Source organism: Ammodytes marinus (assembly GCF_949987685.1).
Source record: "Ammodytes marinus genome assembly, chromosome: 1".
NCBI classification, from domain to species: domain Eukaryota; kingdom Metazoa; phylum Chordata; class Actinopteri; order Uranoscopiformes; family Ammodytidae; genus Ammodytes; species Ammodytes marinus.
The window spans coordinates 27609181-27633323 of record NC_137230.1 but is presented as its reverse complement, the minus strand read 5'-3'; the positions used below and the strand labels follow the sequence as shown (position 1 = coordinate 27633323).

The window sequence follows — 24143 nt, the reverse complement described above, 5'->3', positions numbered from 1 at the left end:
GAACTTTTACTTGAAACATTGCAGGCCTAGTTCTACAATGTGGTACTACTACTTTTATTTAAGCAAACAAAAATCAAATAGGCCTAAGTAGGCTATTTTTTCATGTTAATGAGGTGAATTATCGCTATGTTGCCAACAGTTGAATGAGTATAACAACGCCACTCTCATGTTATATGAGCCTTGAGAAGCTGCTTTTCTAAGCTTAGGAAGCAGGGGGAAAGAGTTCATTGTGTAAGTACACTACAGCATGTTCCACTTGTTGGCTACCATATTGGTCTAAATAACCGACTTTTCCAGGAAGTCCTCAAATGCAGCATTAATTAGCCCTTTCGGTCTTCACGTGCTGCAGTGCGCCTCTCATCCAATGGGAGAGCTTAATTGAAGGAGCACGGGCTGGTGACGCGCTACAGTGTTTCGTCACGGCGCGTGATCACGTGTGCACTCCCTTGTTTATTTTTCCACAGTAATTTCCATTTTGTGAAAGAGCGCTTCCTGCCTGTACCAGACTGTACAAGTGTGTGTAGCTTATTCCAGGCAGGGGCGGATAGGTAGAGACTCGTGCCCCGCCCCTCTGGAACACGTTGCCCTGGGAGAGGCTGCACGGGCTGGATGGGAGGGATGGGACTCCAGCCTTCCGCCCGCCTCCCTGACTCCCTTTCCTGCGTCTGCTGCTTTCATGGTTTCGCTCCATCCATCAGTTAGCTCGCTCCACACACACGTTTGCTGCCACTGCTGAATGTCCTCAACTCTCCGAGCCGGACGGGAAACACACGCTTCACTTCTGGTAAGTGACGGTCTGCTGATCTCTCACACATACGTGTGCGCGCGTGTGTGTGTGCGCACACACACACACACACACACACACACACACACACACACACACACACACGCGCGCGCGCGCGTCACGTGCCTCTTCTGCTTTTATTCAACTCATCTGGATTTTTAATATGTCGTTGTTATTATTATAATAATGAGAGAGATAGGCTACGAGAGGCTCCTGCGCAAAATTAAAAGCCGGTTTGTGGAGATGATGTTTGCGGGTCTACACATGCAGCTCTGCACCGTACCGCGCACGCAGGTCAGGTTCAATTAGACTAGGCTATGTGGATGTTAGAAATACCTTCCGCTGGTTACATTGTAGCAGCAAAGTTTTAATGTAAAGCCTATTTCATATTCAAGGGGTCCCGTGGCGGTGCCTGTCAGCGGACAGATGTGTGTTTCTGGAGATCATCTCTATTATGCACCATGGACCGTGGCACTTGTAGGCTACCAGCAGTGTGTGAGCGGGCATGCGAACTGTCTTGCGAGGGGGGAACAGGTTCATGTGTCGGGATGTTTTTTCTTACATAATGTTGGACGACCTGCCCGTTTGGAAGAAGCAGACAGGAGAGGGTTATTTAATCCACCGGCCTGTGGATCAAGTTATTTCACGCTGCTGCGCTGTAGTGTGGCTGAGTGCCGGATTCTGGCACATCACATGTTCTGTAGTGTAGCTTACAACAGGGCTGGAATAAAAAAAAAGAACACTTATGTCATGGTTTAAAATTCCCCCAATTTGCATTCAAATCTCCAAATGAGTCAGTTAATTTAAATGTTAAAACGGTTGAATCTAGAAATGTTCAACTGAAATTTGAACATTTGATGGTTTTCTATCTCAGTAAACTGAATATCTTTTTTCTTTGTTGGACGAAACAAAGGCTTTTGGGATCTGTGATGGATTTTCAGCATTTTCTGCTACTCAAGAGACCAAATGATTAAACCGTGACCTGAGTACATCAATCAAGTACATAATGTTCAGAATGAAAATAAGAGTCTGACTTCAGTTTCGAAGCCTTTTCTTTACTGCCTGGTGTTTAATTCAGCTGGACAAATCTGGATATCCAAACAATATAATACATTTGATTTTATTCATTTTTTACTTTAATTACCTTTTAAGCATGGGAAATGGGTGACTTAAGGTGATGCCCTTAGAGGCAAAGCTATTTAATTTCCAATTTATAATTTTTTTATTTTACAAGATTCGGTTTGAAATATGTGATCCTCCCGCCACCATAGAGGCATGAATCTGTCAGTTTCCTAATTTGTCTGTCATTTCCTCAAGCTGATGCCTGAAATCCTCTATATTTAGACACATGTGTAAAAGCTTCTGAGGTGTTAATATGATTTTAAAGTCCGTATATTTCCCTTCTACATGTCTTATTTCCTAAACCTCTCAAACCATTTTTCTTTTATTCCCCATTAAGTAGCTTTAAGGTCGTTAAAACCATCTTATTCCACGGCGCCTTGTTCCAGTTCTTCATTGAAGCCATGTCATGTCCATTGTCTACACCTGCTGCAGCAACACATCTAATATTCTAGATGCGTTGTGCATTATTCTACACCCATTTCAGAAAAACTCCAGTCTGAAATTCTTTAATCTTTTGTGACGTTTTGGATCTACACTCTGGTCTAAAATACCATTCTGTAGCTTTAAACAGTAGCTTTAAACAGTCAATACATGCATGCATGTATTGACTGACTCACCTAGAAGGTCAGTGTGGGGTTATAAGGTCAAACTGTGTGGAGTATTTCTAAGCCTTACATGTGTTTTTTGTGGCAGGTGCGTGATGCTCTTTGCTGGATGACAGTCTAGCTACACACCATGTCCACCTCAGACTCGGATTACTCCATCGACTGGCTCGCCAGCGATGAGGACGACTGTGACAGCACCAAGAGATTAAGTCCTCTTCCCGCCGAAGATCTGCCGGCACCGCCATCTTCATCATCATCATCATCATCATCATCATCATCATTATTATTATTAAGGGAATCTCCTTCAAGCTGTAAACACTGTGGAGCGGCACGGAGCAGCAGCAACAGTAGTGACCCCTGTGACTGTAAAGATGGAGGCCGCTGTGGGGTCGATGCCCACCTGCAGCAGACTATAGCAGTCAGTCCGTCTCAGGGATTTACGTCTGTCTGTGAGTCCAGGCATCACTCCACCAGGAAGAGAGCACGCCATGCCGCTTCGTACTCACGCTGTGAAAAGTCTCTGGCGGACACTGAAAACCAACTATTCTCGCAAAAGGTGAAGGGGGCTTTTTCTTTTGCAGTGTTAAACTGTTATTTGCTGCTGTACTGTGAACACAGTGATGACACAGAGGGATGTAATCTTATGGTGGTTTAACTATAGACTGCTGTCCTTCAGATATCTGCCATGACAATACAAAGAGATTTAAAAAAAATAAAAAAAATGTTTTCAATCTCTCAGGATCAAAAGGTGTATACTGTCTTATGTTACTTTGCCAAACGTGTGTGGACAGTCCATGGGCATCAATCAGTTCAATCCAGATTTTAGAGCCTGGTTATCAGTGACAAAAGTATTCAGATCCTTTAGTTAAAGTGACTATGTCCCTTTTTGAAAAGAGGAAAGAAGACCTGACCACGATCTGACCATTCCAGTTTGAATGGCTGTCTGGTGCTGCTGGGTCTCATGTATCCAGTCACGTGTGAAGTTGTCGATTGAGATTGGTTTCCCCATTAGTGTTGGTTATCTGTTAATAGCAGCCTCTCATTAAAGAGCTTGCGTACATTTATGTTCAGCGATAATGCTGCACTAACGGCGTCAAGTGGGAGTTGTTGTTAATGGACATTTGGTTGCTTAGCCCAAAATCAATAAGTCATTGACAAAATGAGGAATTGAAGTAAATCAGACAAGCTGTAAATCATGTGCAGCAATACACACTGTGTCTCAAGGCTACACATACACACACACACATACACACACACACACATACACACACACACACACACACACACACAGTACTCATTACATGAACTGAGGTCTGGGTGATTACGTGTCTTATGCAATCCTGTGTTCAGTTTTAGGATGGGAAAGAGCAGTGCTCTGTTGTGGATGGGTAAGCTTAAGTGGCCATTAGAAAGCACTCTGTACGTCTGCAATGCTGATAGCCTATACGCTAACTGGGTAATCTGTTTCACACAGTGCATGGAGCTGCAGCGCTTCATCCAGCCTCTGTCGTCCATCCTGCGGGGCCTGAGATCAGGCAGGTACTCTGAACGTAAGTGTCTAATCTGGGCTTTCACAATCCCTCCTCCAGCACTGCTTTGTTAATGGACACGTTTTGTGCAGGTCACACTGCTAAATATAAACACATCATGTCGGGATGGTTGACGCAAATTGGGGTAATTATAAAGGCATGTCACTGGATGTTCTCCTGAATCAGGCCAGACTCCCAAAACATGTGATGTCAGTTAGTCCAACACTTTGGTCCACAGGGAATTATGTCATCAGCCATTGGCTGGAATCTGGATTAACATGAGATTTGATCCAGGCATCCATGTTCCACAGAGGATAAATCCTACTGACTATGGTGATCCCCTGGTTTTCCATGTTGCACAGTTGGGCTCAATATTGGTCACTATGAACAGAAGTGAGCACCCCTTATCTACTGTAGTGCCACCAACTTATCAAAATGTCTTCTTGACTAATTCTTCTGTTCGTGACGGGATACGTTTCGAGTAATGATGTGGTTGGTTTACAGTCACATAAGAAACAGCTTACTGGCTTTGTTATCTTGTTTGTATAATTAAGATACACAAACATAAATGTGTGAAATGTTTAAGGGCTTATCTGCTACAGCCAATTCTTAATGAACCATTGGTCCAAAAATCACTTCTGTGCAGCGTCTCCAACAAAAAAAAAAAACTTTGGAAGTTGAGTTGTTGTTCATCAAGAAACATTGACTATTTAAATATTATCACATTTGGATGTTTTTATGTTAAAGTACAAATTAAACGTGTAGATATCTAATTATAATACAGCATTCATTAGAGAGATATAAAAAGCGTATGATGCCAAATGACGTTGGTGTATGCCTTTTGAGTCACTAAAATATTCTCTTCGCAATTAATAGTTGCGCATTTAGAAATAATTAAAACTGAACGTTCACAATAAAACACTCACGGGACATAACAGCTGAAGAAAGGCATCAAAGGCCTCACGAGTCATTTAATATCTCTTTTAAACCAAGACAGAGATAAAAGACAGGATCAAAGACGCTTCATTGTGCACACAAGTTAGGTGAGATACGAGCGGAAGAATGGCTGTTTGCACTCCTTCCTTCACGCTAACACTATTGTAAACGCTACCGTGCCACATGTGAGAGCAGCAAAGATGCAGACAGAATAGATGCATCACAATTTGCTGCTTTGTTCGTGGACAGCATAACATGATGGACTTTAACCACAATAATATATTCAACTCGTAAGAGATCGTCATCTTGAGGTATTCTCTCACCTAAACGTTCACCTTAAATGTAGCAAACCCTCCAAACTTCATTTTATGTGTATCATTTTAAATCCAACCAGTGCAGTATGAAGAGTCTGCAGCCATAATGCCAATGTAATTATTGACCTCAGGGAAGTGTCAGAATAAATAGACAGGTGACGTTTATGTTGGTTTTAACAGTAAATGCTAATCGTGCTTCAACGTTTTACCTCAAAATGAAGTAGTACCTGATTTGGGTAGTACATCCTCATGTCTTTGTAGTTGCTGCATGAACAATCACTTTATTTTATTATTCATATGTTATTCATCATTCGATTCATAAATCAGTTTAGCATATGCACATTTTGCAAGTATTTGGTCATAAAACAAATACATTGGACACATGCATTTTGAGCTGGTGAAGGTGTTTGAGAAAAGTCATAAGGATTCATCTTCTGGGAACATAGACTGGGTGTGGACAACACAGCAGAGGTCAGAAGTGTAAACGTGGTTGGACTGAGAGCAGTAGGGACACGTGCCTCCTCTCCTCTCCTCACGCTCACAACACACGTCTCTCTCCTTGTTCCCTGCAGGTCTCAGCAGTTTCCAGGAGAGCGTAGCCATGGACCGTATCCAGAGAATAATGGGGGTCCTACAGAATCCAAACATGGGGTAAGTCACTTGGAATTACTTCAGCGGCTTCCAACATCTGCTTGTCAAAACAAAGGCTGTAGAAACCACAGCATGCATACACTATGTTCCTTCTTCCTGTGTGCTGATCAGATGATAGTGGCCACATGTGATCATCAACAGTTGATTGCATTTCTGATGTAGTTGTAATAGTAGTGGTGAGATTTGCCAAACAAATCTGGTGTTTTGTGGTCGATGGTGAATGACACTTCACAGTCACTATTGATCACATGCTTATAAAGCAGGCCTCTCATTTGATGGGGGTTTGTGCAGAGCAGGCGGTAATGGGTCTGAAAAAGTGGAGCTGCAAATCTCCATTTATTGAAAGAAATTTGAGGACGAACATTTGCTCCACTGTCTTAAAATGTGTCTTTAACCATGCCGTTGTATGAGGTTGTTTTAATAAATATTGTCAGAGATATTTTATATTACTGAAATCGTATTTATACCATTTCAATTTCAAGTATTACAGCGTCAGAGTTTAAGGAGCGACAATACTACAAAATCTTCTTGAAGCCTTTTAAAAATGTAAAAAGTATATATATATATTTTTTTAACAAATCCTACTTAATTCATTTTTTTCAATGCTTCACTCCTTGTTTAGGTACAACACTGTGAACATCAGCTGTTTTGAAATATGCAAGGAAACTTTGAGAATCAATGTATGTTATATTAAGATCTTAAATTCTTAATAGTTACAAACGTTTATGCATGTCTCGCTTTTAGTTCCAATATTATAATATAACATAAGACATGAAATGCACATCGCTAAGAAAGTTTCATCTGTTTTTACGTTTTATTTTCAGAAATAATAGATAACCACATAAAAAACAAAATGTTAATCCAAAAGTCTTAGAGCCCAAAACATGTTTAATGGTTTGTTTTTCTAACAACAATTATGTTTCAACTTCCAGTAGAAAATATAAATGTCATACAAACGTTGTTATTCTTACCTGCGTCATACATTCTTGCTGCACTTTGAACAACCTGGAGTAACGTCACAGACATGAGGTCTGGACTCTGGAGACACAGATGTGACGGAGAGAGAGACCGCTGTTGTCACTTTTAAGAGCTTGTTTAAGTTTTCGATGCCAGATGGGTGGAGTTTGTCTGGGAGGAGAGCACAATGAGCTCTGTTAAGTTTGTTTGACGATCACAGGAAAACACTTTGAAGGTCATTTAATGCAGCTTACCTGGCTGTTATCAGGACTGTACAGATTCAGATTCAGTGAGCATCATTTGGAAGTAAAAGCTGTAGAGCCTAAATAGTCACAGTGAACCCTAAATAGTCACAGTGAACTGACACACCCTGAAGTACACTCCATCAGTGCAGTATGCTTCGAATGAAGTGTATCCCTGATCTCTCTCCAAGAACTCTATGTCTGGCTTGTGTGTCTTTGAATGAATACTACAAATGAGGATGATCTCCTTGAAGAAATTCTTAGTGTTGCACTCAACTTGACACACCAAAAGCGAATGAAATAGTTGTATGTCGAATGAAAAAGAGAAGGCTTCAGAGAAGTTAAAACTTATTTCTCAACTTTGCACACCTGGCCAATCACTGCATAGAGTGGGTGTGAATGTTGAATTGATGTTTTCGTAAAGGTTCGAGAGTTGTGAGTTGCATTACTCCCAATTCGTTAATATGCAGGTTTCAAATGCTGGTAGATGACAGACCAGCATTTTGTTGGAGCATACTGGGGTCTCAAATCTGCTATAAAACAGAACAGATTAGATGTCCACAGTTTCCTTTGTTGGCCAAGAATAGGAACGTTAAGACATTTCCTTCTGGTTTGATTGTAAAATTGACACTTGGGCTATAAAAAATTAACATAGGTTTGACACAGCACGTCTGAGCTTTACCACACATAGGCCCTCATTTATCAATCTTGCGTAGACCAGAAAAATGGGTGTACGTACATTTCCACGCAAATCTCGGCATTTATCAATATGGACGTGGGCGTAGGGTACGCTCAAATCCCACGCCAGCTCTCAGCTCGTGTACGCAATTTTGTAAACAGCATGGACTCGCAGTGCAGGCTGTGCCGGGTAGCCAATGACTTTGTTGGACAATTATAAGAAGATAATACAAATGCAGTGTTTGCTCAGACCGAAATAAAGATATTAATCACTTAAAATTGTGCAGCTTATGGTGCGCAACTGAGTAGGAGCACTGATTCAATAGTGCACACACCGGCCACTTAGGAGCGCTGCATGGGACTGCGTAAGGCAGTGGTTCTCAAAGTGTGGGGCGCGCCCCACCGGTGGGGAATAGAGACATGACAGGTGGGGCGCAACGAACGGGAGGAATATGTGTCCACATCCGTGGTTCATAGTTTTTAGAAATATTTTAATATATGTTTTTTTTTACCGTTTCCCAGCGTGAGTTGGAGGAGTGGAGGAGAGCCCCTGCTATTCCCCTTCTTCAATTAACACATAAAAACCATAATAACGTGGATAGAACAGAAGCCGAAATCATCGGTTCAGCGCGCGGGCCAGGCGCAATCACTAATAAACAGTGTGGCGCCAGATGCGCAATGGACACACTGTCATTCACTGGGAAGCGCCGCAGCGTCAAGGCAGCTCATCCCCGAACTAAACAAAGTTTTGACAGAGGTTGTGATTGGGGTCAATTTCATCAAAACCCGACCAAAGAAAGCGCGATTGTTCTCCACACTTTGTGAGGATAGGAGCTGATCACACACACACACACACACACACACACACACACACACACAGATCATACAGCGGGGCTCACAATGGCCCTCATTTATCAAACTTGCGTGGAAACTGGTGCAGATTCTGGCGCAAATACCTCCCTACGCCAGGTATCGCGTGGGATTTATCAAACAGTCGTATCTCGCCAATCTCGGCGTACGACACGCAATTATTGATAAATGCAGCGGCTGAAAACAATCGTACCACGCCCCTATATTTTCTCAGTTTAGAGGCCTCGCCCAAAGGTTTTGCGACATGGATATGCGCAATACGGCACTTCCCTGAAGTAGAAATTGACAGAATAACAGCGAAAGTAGAAAAAAAAGAGTTTCATTTCGGAGCATTAGCCTACAAGCAGCATCGAATAACGACAGAAGGCAGCAGTTAGGAAGGAAATAACTGCTGCGGTCAACAGCGTTGGTGTTGACTCAAAATCGCCACTAAAAAAAGCGTGTTGCTGTTCTGAAATGCAACCAACTGGGGGTGCGGGGCTGCGGGCATAATATAAGTGGTGGAGGAGAAAAAGACGCACCAACTGTCCGATAATGGTCCCCATAAAATAAATACAGGTCTGCAGAGATTTGAATGATTAGAATGTATTGGCCCTTTTAGATAGCACTACTCACAAGGGTTTTAAAAACTAAAAATAACACATTTAGCGTTTTACTGTATGACAGCATGCGCTTGGCACGAGTGGTCAGCCCGGCCGTCAGCTGCACAAGCCGACATGGCAACGATCAGCTGTGAGAGCGCCCACTGTCCTGCTGAGCTGCTCCACCAGCAGATCGGAAAAACGTGCCGGTTAAGGTGGAAATAAATCGCTCGCTTTAGCATCAATGACACATTAAAAGAGGAACTAACATCTACAAAGTGCGTCAAATAAATAAAATGTTAAGCTGATTGTTGTGCCGTGTATTTTTTTGTATCATAAAGAGCAGTGTAGGCCTACTACATATTTAATACTTAGGCTAACATTTTGAATGAATGCAGCCCCCGTGCCTCAGTGTCCCCCCAGCTGCTCCAAAACGGAGACAACTGCCCTTACGTGTGCGCACTATTGAATCAGCTCTCCTACTCAGTTGCACACCATAAGCTGCTCATTTTTAAGTGATTAATATCTTTATTTCGGTCTTATTTGCACTGCATTTGTATTATCTTCTAATAATTGTCCAACAAAGTCATCGGCTACCCGGCACAGCCTGCACTGCGAGTCTAAGCTGTTTTCAAATTTGCGTACACGAGCTGAGAGCTGGCGTGGGATTTGAGCGTACCCTACGCTCACGTCCATATTGATAAATGCCGAGATTTGCGTGGAGATGTACGTACACCCATTTTTCTGGTCTACGCAAGATTGATAAATGAGGGCCAATGAGACAAGGTGTTGTAGTGCGTCTTTGAGCTCATAGCGGAGATTTGTCTCTTTTCTTCATAGACTGCATATAAAAGTGTTGTAGGCCTACCTTCAACTGTCTTACCTTCAAACTCCTCCAACTCAGTCTCGTATAGTTAAAAAAAAACCTGTCAGCTGCTGCTGCATCAGACGGTGTGCAGTCGGGCTCGGAGTCCGAGTCGGCACCGTGCGCATCAACAGTCATTCAAAGCAGCGGTGGTAATCAGACAACCGGACGGTGGAGAAAGTCCCGTCAGTTAAAAATAGTAATCCAGTTTTCAAATCCATGTTAAAATCGGCAGGATATAGAGCTAGTTAGCTTAAAAAAAAGTTGCTCACGGTGTCAAATGTGTTGTGTTCAGGTCGGCTCGGTAATATTAGGCAAATGTCTATAAAAGGTCATCATGGTGTGTTCAAATGTAACACAAAAAATAAAAAAAATAGGTTTCCGCGAGAAACTTGAATAATATGGTTTTGGTGAAAAACTTGTTTTCCCAGCAATATAAAATAGATAGTAAATATGGAATTATGACCTGTTTAACGTCCTATCTTGAGCTCTGATCATCTTATAGGCAATTAAAGCAATAATACCAGTTCTCTTTCAACAAAATAATAGAAAAGTATGGATAGTGGTATCGATAAGGACTCAAATTGTTAAGGAGACTCGATAATGATATCGATATCAATAAAAAGTAGCGACCTCCATCCCTACTTGAGATGCAGTATTGAGCCTTCAGCCCTATATTGAAAATATGTGCAGAGCAAAACAGGCTCATTGCAGCCACCAATGCAGGCCTAAGACTCACATACTGACTTGTTCATTGTTTTTGGGCTCAGATTGCAAAGTAATGACACAAATGTTCATATTTTCTCTATTTTTGAATTGTATTCCTTGATTTTATTTCAATAAATTTTAAACTTTTAAGCCTGACCCACTTAGTTGCTATTTTGTTGACGCTATCGGGGAACGGTGGGGCTCGAAAATATCCCCCATCTCCAAAGTGGGGAATGACAAAAAAAGTTTGAGAACCACTGGCGTAAGGGCAGTTATCTCCGTCTGGAGCTGCTGGGGGGACACTGAGGCACAGGGGCTGCATTCATTCAAAATGTTAGCCACAGTATTAAATATGTAGTAGGCCTACACTGCTCTTTATGATAAAAAATACACGGCACAACATTCAGCTTAACATTTTATTTATTTGACGCACTTTTTAGATGTTAGTTCCTCTTTTAATGTGTTATTGATCGCTTAAGCGAGCAATTTATTTCTACCGTTAACCGGCACGTTTTTCCGACCTGCTGGTGGAGCAGGACTGTGGGCGCTCTCACAGCTGATCGTTGCCGGGTCGGCTTGTGCAGCTGACCGCCGGGCTGACCACTCCTGCTGTCATACAGTAAAACGCAAAATGTGTTATTTTTAGTTTTTACAACCCTTTTGAGTAGTGCTATCTAAAAGGGCCAATACATTCTAATCATTCAAATCTCTGCAGACCTGTATTTATTTCATGGGGACCATTACCGGACAGTTGGTGCGTCTGTTTCTCCTCTACCACTTAGGCTATAGGCTATTATGCCCGCACCCTCAGTTGGTTGCATTTCAGAACAGCAACACGCGATGTTTGAGTCAGACCACTTTTTCTTCATCTATGTAAAGAAATGGCGACATATAATTGTATATGCTGTTTTATAGCATTTGAGCAATAGTAGCCTACTGATGTAAACCTAAAATGCAAAATCCTCAGCTGGAGATCATTTTGTCAACACCAACGCTGTTGACTGCAGCAGTTATTTCCTTCCTAACTGCTGCCTTCTGTTGTTCTTTGATGCCGCTTGTAATGCTCCGAAATGAAACTCTTTTTTTCTACTTTCGCTGTTATTCTGTCAATTTCTACTTCAGATAAATTCCTCTTCTGTGCCGTAATTCGCATATCCATGTCGTAAAACCTCTGGGCGAGGCCTCTAAACTGAGAAAATATAGGGGCGTGGTATGATCGTTTTCAGCCGCCGCATTTATCAATAATGGCCTGGCGTACGCTGAGATTTGCGAGATACGACTGTTTGATAAATACCACGCGACACCTGGCGTAGGGAGGTATTTGCGCCAGAATCTGCACCAGTTTCCACGCAAAATTGATAAATGAGGGCCAAACTGTAGGCTATAACACTGTAGGCTTCGAATCTTTCCCAATAATGTCAATTTTAATGCACACATACGGTGTGTGGTGCATGGCAAATATTCCAGGCACCCACCGTCATAATTTGGATGTTTATTCTTTTTAGGCTCCAGTGTTTCCCAATTGGCAGAATAAATCGCAGGTGACAAAACATCAGACGTCAGAGGCCATAAACCTCCATGTTGGCTGGGATGTTTACAACCATAAAATGCAACTCAACTGGCAGCTTTCAACCTCCTTTTTTTCCCACTTCCATGCAGTGAAAACAATTGGCTTTACACACTGCGTTCACCAGCAAATCTCTAACTGTCTGTCTGTTCCTGGGAAGAAAGTGTACAGCAGCCTTATTGTCACTTGTTTGCTGAAAACATCTGTCAAAGAAACGAAGACGAGACCTTCAGGACCATTTTTGTGATCAGATCGCTTGCTAATACTAAAACAATATGAATGCCAGCAGCTTCTAATATAATGCAGTCCTGTAGAATACAAAAAAAAAAACGAAGGACGCAAACATTACATCATTGATAATCAATTAATAATTTCAGTGATTTTTCAACAAAAGAAAAACTCAAAAATGTTCTCTGGTTTTAGCTTCTTTAATGTAAGGATTTATTATAAATGTATTCATAAGCAACATTTTTAAATTTAAAGAAAACTAAATGACAGTGGTGGGGAAAATATTCAGATCCTTTTTACGCAACCCCTTCATACATGAATTATAAACAGGAGTTTTTTTCTGCATGAATTTTTTTTGAACACATTTTTCAAGTATTTTTTCAACTGAAGTAATATATATTAAACTAATAAAGGAATGGTACATCATTCAGTTTATTACAAACATCTGGAGATACATAGTTTTCAGCTAGTAACTAAAACTATTCGACAAATAATTTGCAGTAAAAAGTACATTAGCCTCTGAGATGTAGTGAAGTAGAAAGCTGCATAAATTGGAAATACTCAAGTAAAGTAGATGTATTAGAGTGTATATAGTATGATGTCAGGGAGTGTGAGTGTGAGTGTGAGTGTGAGTGTGAGTGTGAGTGTGAGTGTGAGTGTGTGTGTGTGTGTGTGTGTGTGTGTGTGTGTGTGTGTGTGTGTGTGTGTGTGTGTGTCTGTGTGTCTGTGTGTCTGTGTGTGTGTGTGTCTGTGTGTGTGTGTCTGTGTCCTGGCTGAAGTGGTGCATTTTTTAGCTCCATCTCATGGCTGTGAGCGGTGGGCGGGGCCTGGACCGGTGCTCCAGGGCTTACAGCTTTATTTATAGGCTGTGAATGGAACGAGGGCCGTCCCCCGCTGCTGACACGTGTGGGCTGCAGCCTGTGTGCGAGTGTGTGTGTGTCACATTTCTCATGTGGACCTGAACATGCTCTACTTGTCTTCCTCTGCACACGTCATGTGCTGTATGGTCTCCTGTGCTCAGATGGCATCACACAGACGCACAGGAATGCAGATACAGAGAGCAGACGTCCGTTAGCCCCCACTGGCCTTTGAAAAAAGAATTTATTCAGGCTTTGCAGTTTCAATGTAGTCCACCAATCAGATAAAGCCAGAGCGCCTAGTGTGTTGGCAGAGGCTTTATAACTGGCTTATGTAATGGCCATTGGCGAGACGTCCCTAAGCCATCTGAGCTGCAGGGTGTCTCTGACTCTGTAATCTACTGCTGAATACTACACTGCTGTTTAAATCACCTTGTCCTGTCAGTGCATTTACTCAAGTATGTGAGGTGCTTGTACTTTACTTGAGTATTGTCTATTCTGGCCACTTTCTTCTTATATCCCACTAGATCTTCCACTACACATCTCAGAGGGAACTTTTGCTGCTCTCCCTAAGTTTTTTTTCACTTTTACCCCTTTAAGGTTTTGGGCAGATGGTTGATCCCCCTGCCGCAAATTGTGACTTGTGATATTGGGCTATAAAAATGTACTTGACTATTACATTTTTAAGTGAAGTAGCTGACCCCTGTTTGTGACTGTTTTTTTGTTTTGTTCCTCCCTCTCTCTAGTGGACGCTTCCTGAGCACTATACTGAAAATAGAAGAAATGCTTCAAAGTTGGTTCCCTCACATCAAACCAAACTCCACCCACACAGACGATAGCACTCCAGCTAAAAAGCAAAAGGTACATTTGTAAAAAGTAATAATAATGCAACAGCAAAGATTGATTGAAGGAGTGAATGACAAAATAAAATACATTTTGGACTGAGTTTTAAAAGGCGTTTTATAGATGATTAAATGGTCATTAGTGAAAGCCCTAATAACTAATACAATACTAAAATTAAAGCTACAAAATATGTAAAAATCCTGCACACTTTAGTTAATCCACTGTTTATTAGAGGAAAGAGGCTCTGACGGTAAGAGGTCAGATTATGTAACGGAATCCTGAAAGACGACAAGGAAGGTTTTCAAATGTATTTTTACTGGCCAAGATTTCAGCCGTGCTCTGTTTCGTAAGAGGAGTCGAGGTCAAATAATGAGGGGAAAACCAAAGTGGCTTCACATACAAGAATGTTCTGACTCCCAGATGAATGAAGGAAGCCACATTTGGAAACCAGAAAAACTAATTTAACCAAGGATGCAGAAGAACTCGCAGCATACAAACCAAACTAATCGTTCCTGAATACATTTAATCAATTGATAATTTTTGTTGTTGTTGCAAATTGTGGATTCATTTATTTTGTCAATTTCTTTCAAATTACTGACAGCTGAGCTATCTATAAAATATAAAACGCTTGAAATGTAATTAAAGGGGAATTGGACACACACACAAAGTGTTTGCAACATCACATTGCCCGATACAAATTAATATCTTAATAAAATGTAAGCTATTTATTTATTGTGGATCTATTATCTTTATTTTACTGCCTGGATGTATTCGTGACCATACAGTCTATGGTTGTGTTGCAGGAGTTCATATAGTCCTCTTGTTTCCTCTCCAGCAGCATCATAGCAGTGCCTCCCCTCCTCCCTCCTGTCCGGTGTCTCTCTGCTGTTCAGACGTGGATCCCGTGGCAGCATCTCCCTCCTCCTCCATCCTCAAATGGCTCCACGCGTCTCCCCTCTGCTCCATGCCACTGGGCCAGCACCCTGCCTGCCCTCTGCCCGCACGCTGCAGACAGGCAGTCACCCAGGACAACGCCGTCTCCTCCAGCACCGACAGACACTCCGGGCCGCTGCCACGACGCTCCCTCGCTAACCCTCGTCTCAGCCGCGGCCCGCTGCCCTTCAAGATCCGCTCGCCGTGTCTGGAGAGACTCCTGAAGGCCAAGGACAGCATCATCGCTCCCAGGACTGTGGGAGATTGAGGCTGCTGGTTTGTGTCTTTAGCTGACAGGAAGCTTCATGCCCAGTGTGAGAGATGGGACCTCATCACTCCGGCCCCCACTCGGCTTCCACAGAGCCTGAAGATACTAAAAAAAAGGCCTTAAAAAACGGCATGTTTCTACAGCTTTTTTATTTTAAAAAAATTCAGTCGATTCGATATGTAAAACTGTAAAACCATTGACTTTTAAGACATTTTGAAAGTATTAGCCGTGTGTGAGGAAACATTGGACCTCTAGGTTGAGTTTTCACTTCTGTTTGAGTTGGATAGATTTCAACTTCTTATGAGTTCAAAGGTTAAAACGATGTTGGCAGGGTGGATTGTTGAGATTAAATTGACAACACATGGACTGAGTGAGCACTGAGTTCCTCTGAAAACATGGGCTGTATTTATGGATCTAGATATGAATGAATGCATATTACAGTTGGTATGGAGACTCTTTGACTGTTGCCTGGTTTGATCCGCTTCTCCTTGGGTTCTTAGTGATAAACCTCTACCTCATGCTGATAACACCACACAGTTCGATCACGTCAGAGACGACTCGCTCCAAATCTAAAAACTTTTACCGCAGCTGAGACTTCTAGTTTCCGGGCTGGACACAATCAATATCAATGAATGATCAGGAATGTTTTCCAATATTTAAATTTGTCATGAAATGGCAAAATGTATCCAAAGTCAGTTTTAAATTTTAATTAGCTTGGATTCATTAATAGAAACACAACCCACTGAATGTCCAGCCCTACTATACAAAGGGATTTTAAAAGGTCTCGTCAGCCTATGCAGTCGTTAACGATGTGATCAACACCCAAAACCTGGGCCAGTTTGGACCTCCGGGTTTCCATTCATCAGTTTTTTTCTTCCATACCTCTGAGAAGTTCAGGCTGGCAAACATGAAGAACTTTCAATAACAGTAAATATATTTGGTCACCGGTGGTGACAGTGACAGAGGAAGTTTACACATAATCTCCTGCCACTAATTAAAAGATGGGTTTGGATTGTTTAAGTGAATCTGAATACAATGTTATAGATAAGATTTATTTATCACAATTTTTTTTACTGTTCTTGTACTGTAATATGTACTTTGAGAGCATTATTGGTCGCTGTAATCTTTCATTTCTCTCCTCACAAGCTTTGAGGAGATCCTGTTTTTGTGCGACTGCAAGTTTATCCAAGGTCCATGTTCTGAAGTCAGTCCCAAGCTCAACCACATTTTAGAAGTAGGCGTTGCAGGTTGGAACACAGTCGACATTTTGGTTTAGTTTTTTAGTATCATGCTTCCTAAACAGTCCAGCTGTCCACACAGGCTATTTTTTCCAGTTTCACTTGTGTAACTACAGTGGTTGTGTATGACTGAGTGCTGTCAAAACTCAGATGACCTACGATAAATACAGTCCCTGAACGCCTCCTGAACATGCTCGGCCTGTATTAACGATGTGTTTGTTCCCTTTCTTTCAAATTATTATTTTTTTAAGTCACAGCGACCAATAACTTTTTCAATGTACATGTAAAATCCAAACCTGTCCTTTAACCAACAGCTGTTGCCAACGTGACCAGATAGTTTGACCACGCTGTTTAGACATGTAGAGGTTTTCCGTTATGTACATAGTTTTTCCACATTTTATTTACTCTGCCTTCAAGATGGCCTTTGTGATATTTTGTACTTCTGAAATAAATGTGATGTCTGCTTTCTGAAAAAAAATGTTGGTCTCTTTTTTTCACCACAACAGTTTTAAAACAGCAGACAAACAACAAATCAATTATGCAGCATTTATTGTTTTTTTTTGTATGCTTTGGGAAACTCGGCATAGGCAATGAAAACAATAAATATGGATATTATGCAAAACATTGTCCTAATGAAGCATTTTACACAATGTACAATATTCTTTCTTCCCCCGCCACCTGCTTGAATATTCTATACACATTTCCAAACAAATAAACATATCTCCATGCAGAAACCCTGAAAATGGGATGTGGAGTAATGGAAAAAATAATTAACACTAAATGCACTTCTCATGTGGATTTTTCTGTGTCATTTAAAATCAGCTAATAAACCACAAGTAGAAATGAAAATCTGTGCCGTTTTAAAAGTACATAAAATGGATTTAAAAAGTGGGCCCGTCTGCTCAGGAGTTCCCTACAACTGGTGCAGTGATGACGACGCATTTCTGCGTTTTTGTTTGTGTGTGAAGCGTTCAGGTAAAGGCGGTTCCGTACCCGGTCCATTCCTGGGACTTAATCATTCATTTACGTGTTGCGTGAGTGAAACTGGCTGCGTTAGTAGTCGGTGTCGGAGCCCTCTGCGTTGTCCACATTACGGGACAGCATGTAGTTGTCCATGTCGATGGAGCGACAGTTGTTGATGGCGTAGCGCAGTCGCTCGGCCATGACGGCTTGGCTGGAGTACGGAGGCAGACGCAACTGGAAGAAACAGGTCTGAGAGGTGGGCAGGCTGTCGTATGGCTGCAGAGGAAACACACACACAAACTCACTTAAACATCTTCATGTGTAACTGAAACAAGGCAAGCTGTTACATCACATTGTATTTCTCTCTATAAATAGCCTGTTGGTTTACATAATAGATTGACCTACAGCTGACCATTTTTAACAGGAAATACATTATATAAAGGCCCTTACACTGTGACGAATGATCTTAAAAAGGAGGATTTATAGCTGTGCCTTAAGCCGTAACCAATGTGTGGGCTGTTTAGTAAGATTACCAGTTGTAAGAATGTCCCGGGAGCGGGAATTGTTAAAGCGTGGCGTACATAACCCGGACAATACGACCAATGCAATTTGACAGTTTAGTGGCGACAAAATAGTAAATATCTGATGTGCAATAAATTGGATTCATCCCAAAATGTTTTGACGTCACTTCTAAAGTTCCTCAAAGTTTACCTCCCGACATAGAAAAACACACAGATCCTGAACTTGACTCACCCTGTCCACCTTCATGATCTGGAACCTCTGTGAGATGTCTGCCGTGTTGGCGGGGAGCCGTGAGCGCCCGGAGACGAAGCGCATGAAGAGGACTCGCTCCTCGTTGGAGAACTCCTCCAGCGTCTGCCAGAACCACTGCACCAGGGAGTGCTGCTCGTCCACCTCCCTGTAGCGCACCACCTTCTTCAGCACGTCGCAGCAGATCTCAGGCATGCCGCACACCATCTGCTCCAGCTGCTTGGCCGTCAGCAGGGACAGCAGAGGCACCGGCACGATCCACGACATGCCCTCCCGCACCGCGCCAACCTGAGATAGAGAGGGAGAGGAGCAACAACAGGAGAGATCAACTCAGTGTGGTCCACCAAGAATCACCATTTTCTCTTACTATCGAGCCGTGCTGCATATAGTGTCGGTTTTTATTTGTCCAGATTTTGAAAACATCAATGTCTTTCCTTCCTCCACCTCGACGGGGATTCTGGAGAACGCTTGTTGTCAGAATCACTTTTTGACAAAATCAGAGAACTACACATACTGTACGGATGAACAGTTAGTTGAGTGTTTGAGTGTGATTATTCAGAAGAACCATGACATTATTTCTGGGAGAACAATTTGCTTTGGATTTTTAAATGTGGTCAGATTTCCAATGAATCTCTTATTAAGCGTCTTATCTCAACATTATCTGGACGTCCTTAAAAGCACTATGAAAAATATACCAGGGAAAGCTCCAGGAGAGCTACTTAATGGTGCCAGTAGTGAGGCTGTTGTGTCGATAACACGGCTATTTGAAATGAAGATAAGTGTCCAGATGTTTTGAACTTTTTACTTTCTAATTACTTCTTGTGATGGTGGGCTTTTGCTTTAACAAAATAATGAATTTTCTGAGCACCACAAATAAGATTTCAGATAAATAAAACCAAAACTATTTGCATGGCTGTATACCACTTAAGAGTTTAAGTTGGAAAAGTATGTGATTTTAAGTGAACTGAAAAGAAGTCTGTAAATTCAATGTACCGGTACTACTTTCATCTGAACTAGAACTACAACCAGATGAATACATGAGGCCACACATTTACTCCTTAGACTTCCAGGCGCTGCTCTGGGATCAGATTCACTTTGCTACCTGCCTGGCAGTACTATGAGACAATGAACATCTCTATCAATTCTGTATCTGCTCTGAAACTTTACACCCAAGATGTAACCATGACACATTCTTGAAACGTTTGACTTTTAGTGGGAGCCTCTGAGGTTTTACCTGTCGATCGATTTCATGCAGCCGGTACTCGATAGCTCTCTCCACATATTCCTTCCTGTTGGAGAAAGTGAGCGGGATGCTGTTTCCTCCCGGGATGATAGGCACCATCTTTCCATCTGCACTTTGCCCCACAAAGGAATCCAGAGGAATCATCTGGAAAACACATGACCAATAGTCAGTACAACAAATAAATGTAACTGTTGTTAGTGGACTTAAGATGTTTTACTTTTCATTTTAAAGAAAACAAAACCTCTTATGGAAAATGAATGAGTTTTGCCCATTAGCACAACAGTAACACTATGGAACAATATTTCAATGAGGTTGTCCATGATTTCACTTCAGTCAGTTTCACGCTAATCGACTAACTAATAAAAGTAGAGTTATGGTTATTTCAGTCCTATTTAATATTCAAAAGTAATTTAACGACTGATAATGGATTTGAGGGGAAATTCTACAGTTGAAAATGGTACTTCTATTGCTTCTTTAAGTGTTCATCCTCTTCCAGCCTTGCAATGTTTTGCAACGTTCATCTGTGAAAGCTTTCCTAGCAATGAATAACGATGGAACGGATCGCTTACAAAAGCTCAAATTTATATCTATTAATTTATTTGCTGGCCCTGGCAAGCACCAGGAGATTATAATATCACTGTGGGACATTTGACAGCTTCGTCTGGCAGGATTCAAACCAGAGCCAACCCAAGAGCAGGAAAAGGTGGCCAGGGAGATTCTCTTTCCCATTCTCCCTCCTTTGTATGCCAAAGCAGCAGATGCAGCCTCTTCCTCTGCTCCCTAGGCCTGGACTGACGGAGCCAGTCGAGCCCCCCCCCCCCCCCCCCACACACACATTCTCCCTCTCCCCTTTACAAGGCTGGGAGCGAGGCCAAGTCTCCGCCAGGCAGGATATGCTGCATCAACAGCGGCCTTGGCATTCCAGCAGGCCGGGGCTTTACAGTGCAGGGGTTGTGTGAGGTTGTTTGGACAGAACGAGGGGCTCCGGGATAGGTTGGCTTTCTGCTGTTTGAACCGGCCTATCTGTGGGCTTTGGCTGTGGTGGTGGGAGGTGTGAGTCGATACTGGTTGTGTCAGCGCTGATGTTTTATCAGTGTTTGGAGAGGAGCTTTGTGTAGCAAAGCGTGGAGGGCGACCAGTATGCTTTCCCAATGCTTAAAGGCTACTGTAAACCAAATACACAAAATCCTTCAAACATCGATTTGGTGAGTTAGTGACATGATAGTAAGCATCTGCATCATCTGAAAAGACTTGGGTATATTTATCAATCCGAATGAAATATATCTAATTTAAAAAAAACAATCAAGGCAGTTCTCTCCCCGAAGGTTCTCCAAAAACAATGACAACCATGGAGACCGTTTGATACGGCCACACCCACACAGTCCTCTCAAACTAGAGAGTATGAAAGCAGTTTTTTAACTAAGTTTAAAAATGTATTTTCAATCAGATTTTTGTAAAAGGTTCTTGAGACACCAAACTTTGATATACTATACTAATTTTCACTATTTTGGACCAGGTTTACAAAGGCGTTAAAACTGGTTGCAGTCACATTAATGTCACTGTTTCATGTTTCCTAGTCTGCAATGTGAACACAGATTGAGGACAGCTTTTGGTTGGTTAGTGTTCAACTCTGTGGGCTGTAAATAGGATTAACCTCGTATAAATCACACCATGTTCACGGCTGGCTCCCTTCAGCGCTCACTGAGTCTGGTGTTGGTTGGCCACTGGTATGTGACATAATTTGATTTTTTTTTTCTGGTTTGTGACATTTAAGTCTATGGGAATAAAAAGGAAAACGGGCTCATGATGCCATGAACTGGCTGCTTTTTTACCTTTTAAGCAGCACACATGTGATTGTGAAGAATCCAAAGTTCACATGGCTAAGGAGAGGTAAACACACTGCCCACGCTGTCAAAACAGGTATCAGTCATCCTAGGAGCACTGTGCTACTGGAGCTGGAGATTAAGCTTAAATACAGAGGAATGAATCTGCGACCTGCAGCGAGTGAGGATGTGGCAGGGCGGTGGTTGTGTCTAACTGCTATTTACTGCTGAACGTTTGAAGTGAAATGACGCTTATTCAATTTTTAGATGAGATAAAAGTTTCCAATCTGCTGAAGCCAAGACAAAATTGCATTCAGTATTTGCTCTTTCTGTCGATTTTCTTTATACCACATATCTAATATATGATACTTGCTTATAGCACAAGACCTTTCTAGTTGTTACATTAGAATACCATATGAAGCAACATTTCTATGGTTGTGGGACATTAGAATTTTTTTTGTAAATGTAGCACTTAAAACAGCATATTTGATGAAGTTACACATTGTTGGGTGTAGCCACATGGTTGAATGTACTTATTGTGAGGCGTTTTTGGATAAAAGCATCAGCTAAATAAATGTGATAAGATGACTTTGTTTGATTTTAGGATTTTACCAGACTTTGAAATATTTTTGGGTACATTATTGTTGAAACTGACATCAATAATAAATATTTTTTTTTAACTTAAATTAGAAAAATTCAAATTGAATTTGTAACCAAGATATGTAGGTGTAAGTGTTGGAAACATTTAACACACAAGAAAATTAACTAGCACTCTGTCAGCACTCTCTGGTGGACAAACTATGTGATAAAGACACCGTTTCTAAATGACCTCAATGAAATGATTTGACACTCTGTTCTAATATAATTCTCCTTACTTATCAGAAGAAAATCTATGGTGTGATACAATATAATTCAAGTCTCAGAGATTCTCTGAAAGAACATGTTTAATGGCAATCTTGGATTTTGATAGGCTGTTTGCATCAACATCAGTATTGAGTCAGCTTTACAGTATCCTGTAAAAAAATTAAAAAATTACCTTCTCATATAAACCGATACTTGTGTTGCCGGGTGTCTGATCGTTATGCTTATGAAATCGATGGAGTACCTTTATTTTTTTTAGACATTTCCTTTACTGGATTAGAGGATTTCTATCTCGATTGCCCACTCGAGCCCATCATGAAACAACGCCACACAAAGAACCCTGCATTTACAGTATCACCTAATGTCAAAACCAAATCTCTGTTTCTCACCTCATGGAAATTCTCCTCGGTGATGCCACTGTCTTCAATGTGAAGAATGCTTTTGAGCGTCTGCACATAGAGGAGGTCCACTTCCTCCAGATCCTCCAGCAGCAGCGGGATGCAGCACAGCTGTTTCCAGACCAGCGGAGCCAGGTGCAGGTCCAGGGGCTTCTTGGTGCGGATGGCCACGCCCATCAGGATGCCCAGGAACTTCAACTGGAGCATGTGCTCGTCCATGCATGAAGATGGGTTGAGGAGGAACCTGGGCAGGTCATAGGAAGACAGAAATAATGTTTGGTTTTGAATTAGTTTTCAAATTTTTATTTTTAAGATGACAATCGCTATGATTGATCACTGCCAGTGATGGAGGGATTTTATTTATTTAAATGATTAACCACGCTTTGAGGAGAAAGTTAGGAACATGCTACTTTAGAAGTTTTTCCAGAAGTTTTGAAAGCTCAGGTAACCCTAAACAAACTGAAGAACAGGAGAGTCCCTAACCCAATGTATGACATTTTGGGGTTTAAGCAAAGATTTTCCACAAAGTCCAAATTTATGAAACTCATTTTAAAGTTGGATCCCAATGTGTCTGCTCTCCCCATGGTTCTTTTTCTAACTTCGTTCGGTGTTTCACTATGGGAATCGCCTCGGCGTGACCCTACTACGGAAGCTCCAATTACACCACGTCTGTCCTTGACAGACAGGTCGGACTGTGCCACGGGGCCCCGCCCCCTGCACTTATACAGTCGACCATCCCTCCTCACATCATTCTCGCTTTCTTCCCGTGAGAAAGCTACTCAAGCTCCCTCAGCTCATCTAGGCTAGCTTTAACTGTTTAACAGTTCACAGACCTGTCTCTGTTGTAGCCAACCTCTGCTGTGGCGTTGGGGGCGGGGATGAGCAGGTCTACCACGCCCGTCTCCAACTCCTACAAACACATTTACACAATACAAAAAGACAGAAACATCACTGTATCATAAGACTGGCAGTTCACTTGTGGCTTATTAGTCATAGTGCTAACAATGGAGTGCAGCCTGTGTCCTCTACTGATCTGTCCACACCTGACACATCTCTGTGATGGTGTCATCAAAGACCCCTCCTGCGTCATCAGCTCCCTCTCCCACCAGTTTGACCTTCCAGGCTCTCGAGGGCAGACGGAGGTCCGAGGCGTTCAGCTTCACCACCTGGCGAGCAATCTGCACAAAGATGGGTTTACACTTGCGCCCCCTGCAGAGAGGCAAAGGGAAAAAAATAAAAAAAATAATTGTAACTTCAACACAATGTACCAACAAGTCACAAGTTTGACCCAGGGATGCAGGTCTGTGG

At 42.0% G+C, this 24143-nt stretch overlaps 2 protein-coding genes across 15 annotated transcripts in view; one reads left to right on the top strand and one right to left on the bottom strand.

Moving 5' to 3' along the window:
- Window positions 1-644: 644 nt before the first annotated feature.
- LOC307252489 (uncharacterized protein) lies at window positions 645-17192 on the top strand. Of its 2 annotated transcripts, none has more exons than XM_080030164.1 (6): window positions 645-784; window positions 2600-3067; window positions 3986-4061; window positions 5863-5941; window positions 14241-14355; window positions 15176-17192. In XM_080030164.1, the coding sequence occupies exons 2-6, from the start codon at window positions 2642-2644 to the stop codon at window positions 15536-15538; spliced, it is 1059 nt and encodes a 352-aa protein (XP_079886290.1). In that variant the 5' UTR covers window positions 645-784; window positions 2600-2641; the 3' UTR covers window positions 15539-17192. The 2 variants fall into 2 exon arrangements, with proteins under 2 accessions (XP_079886290.1, XP_079886289.1); XM_080030163.1 differs by having other exon boundaries at window positions 15173-17192.
- Window positions 17193-17322: 130 nt separating this feature from the next.
- Window positions 17323-24143, bottom strand: part of herc1 (HECT and RLD domain containing E3 ubiquitin protein ligase family member 1) — a 58199-nt gene continuing 51378 nt past the window's right edge. For all 13 annotated transcript variants that reach the window (XM_080029855.1, XM_080029863.1, XM_080029866.1 and 10 more), the window contains exons 74-79: window positions 23879-24044; window positions 23669-23745; window positions 22827-23079; window positions 19745-19897; window positions 18493-18798; window positions 17323-18015 (exon numbers count right to left, since the gene is read on the bottom strand). In XM_080029855.1, coding sequence (XP_079885981.1) covers window positions 17830-18015; window positions 18493-18798; window positions 19745-19897; window positions 22827-23079; window positions 23669-23745; window positions 23879-24044 — 1141 coding nt within the window. In that variant the 3' untranslated portion in view covers window positions 17323-17829. The remainder of the gene's footprint in view (window positions 18016-18492; window positions 18799-19744; window positions 19898-22826; window positions 23080-23668; window positions 23746-23878; window positions 24045-24143) is intronic.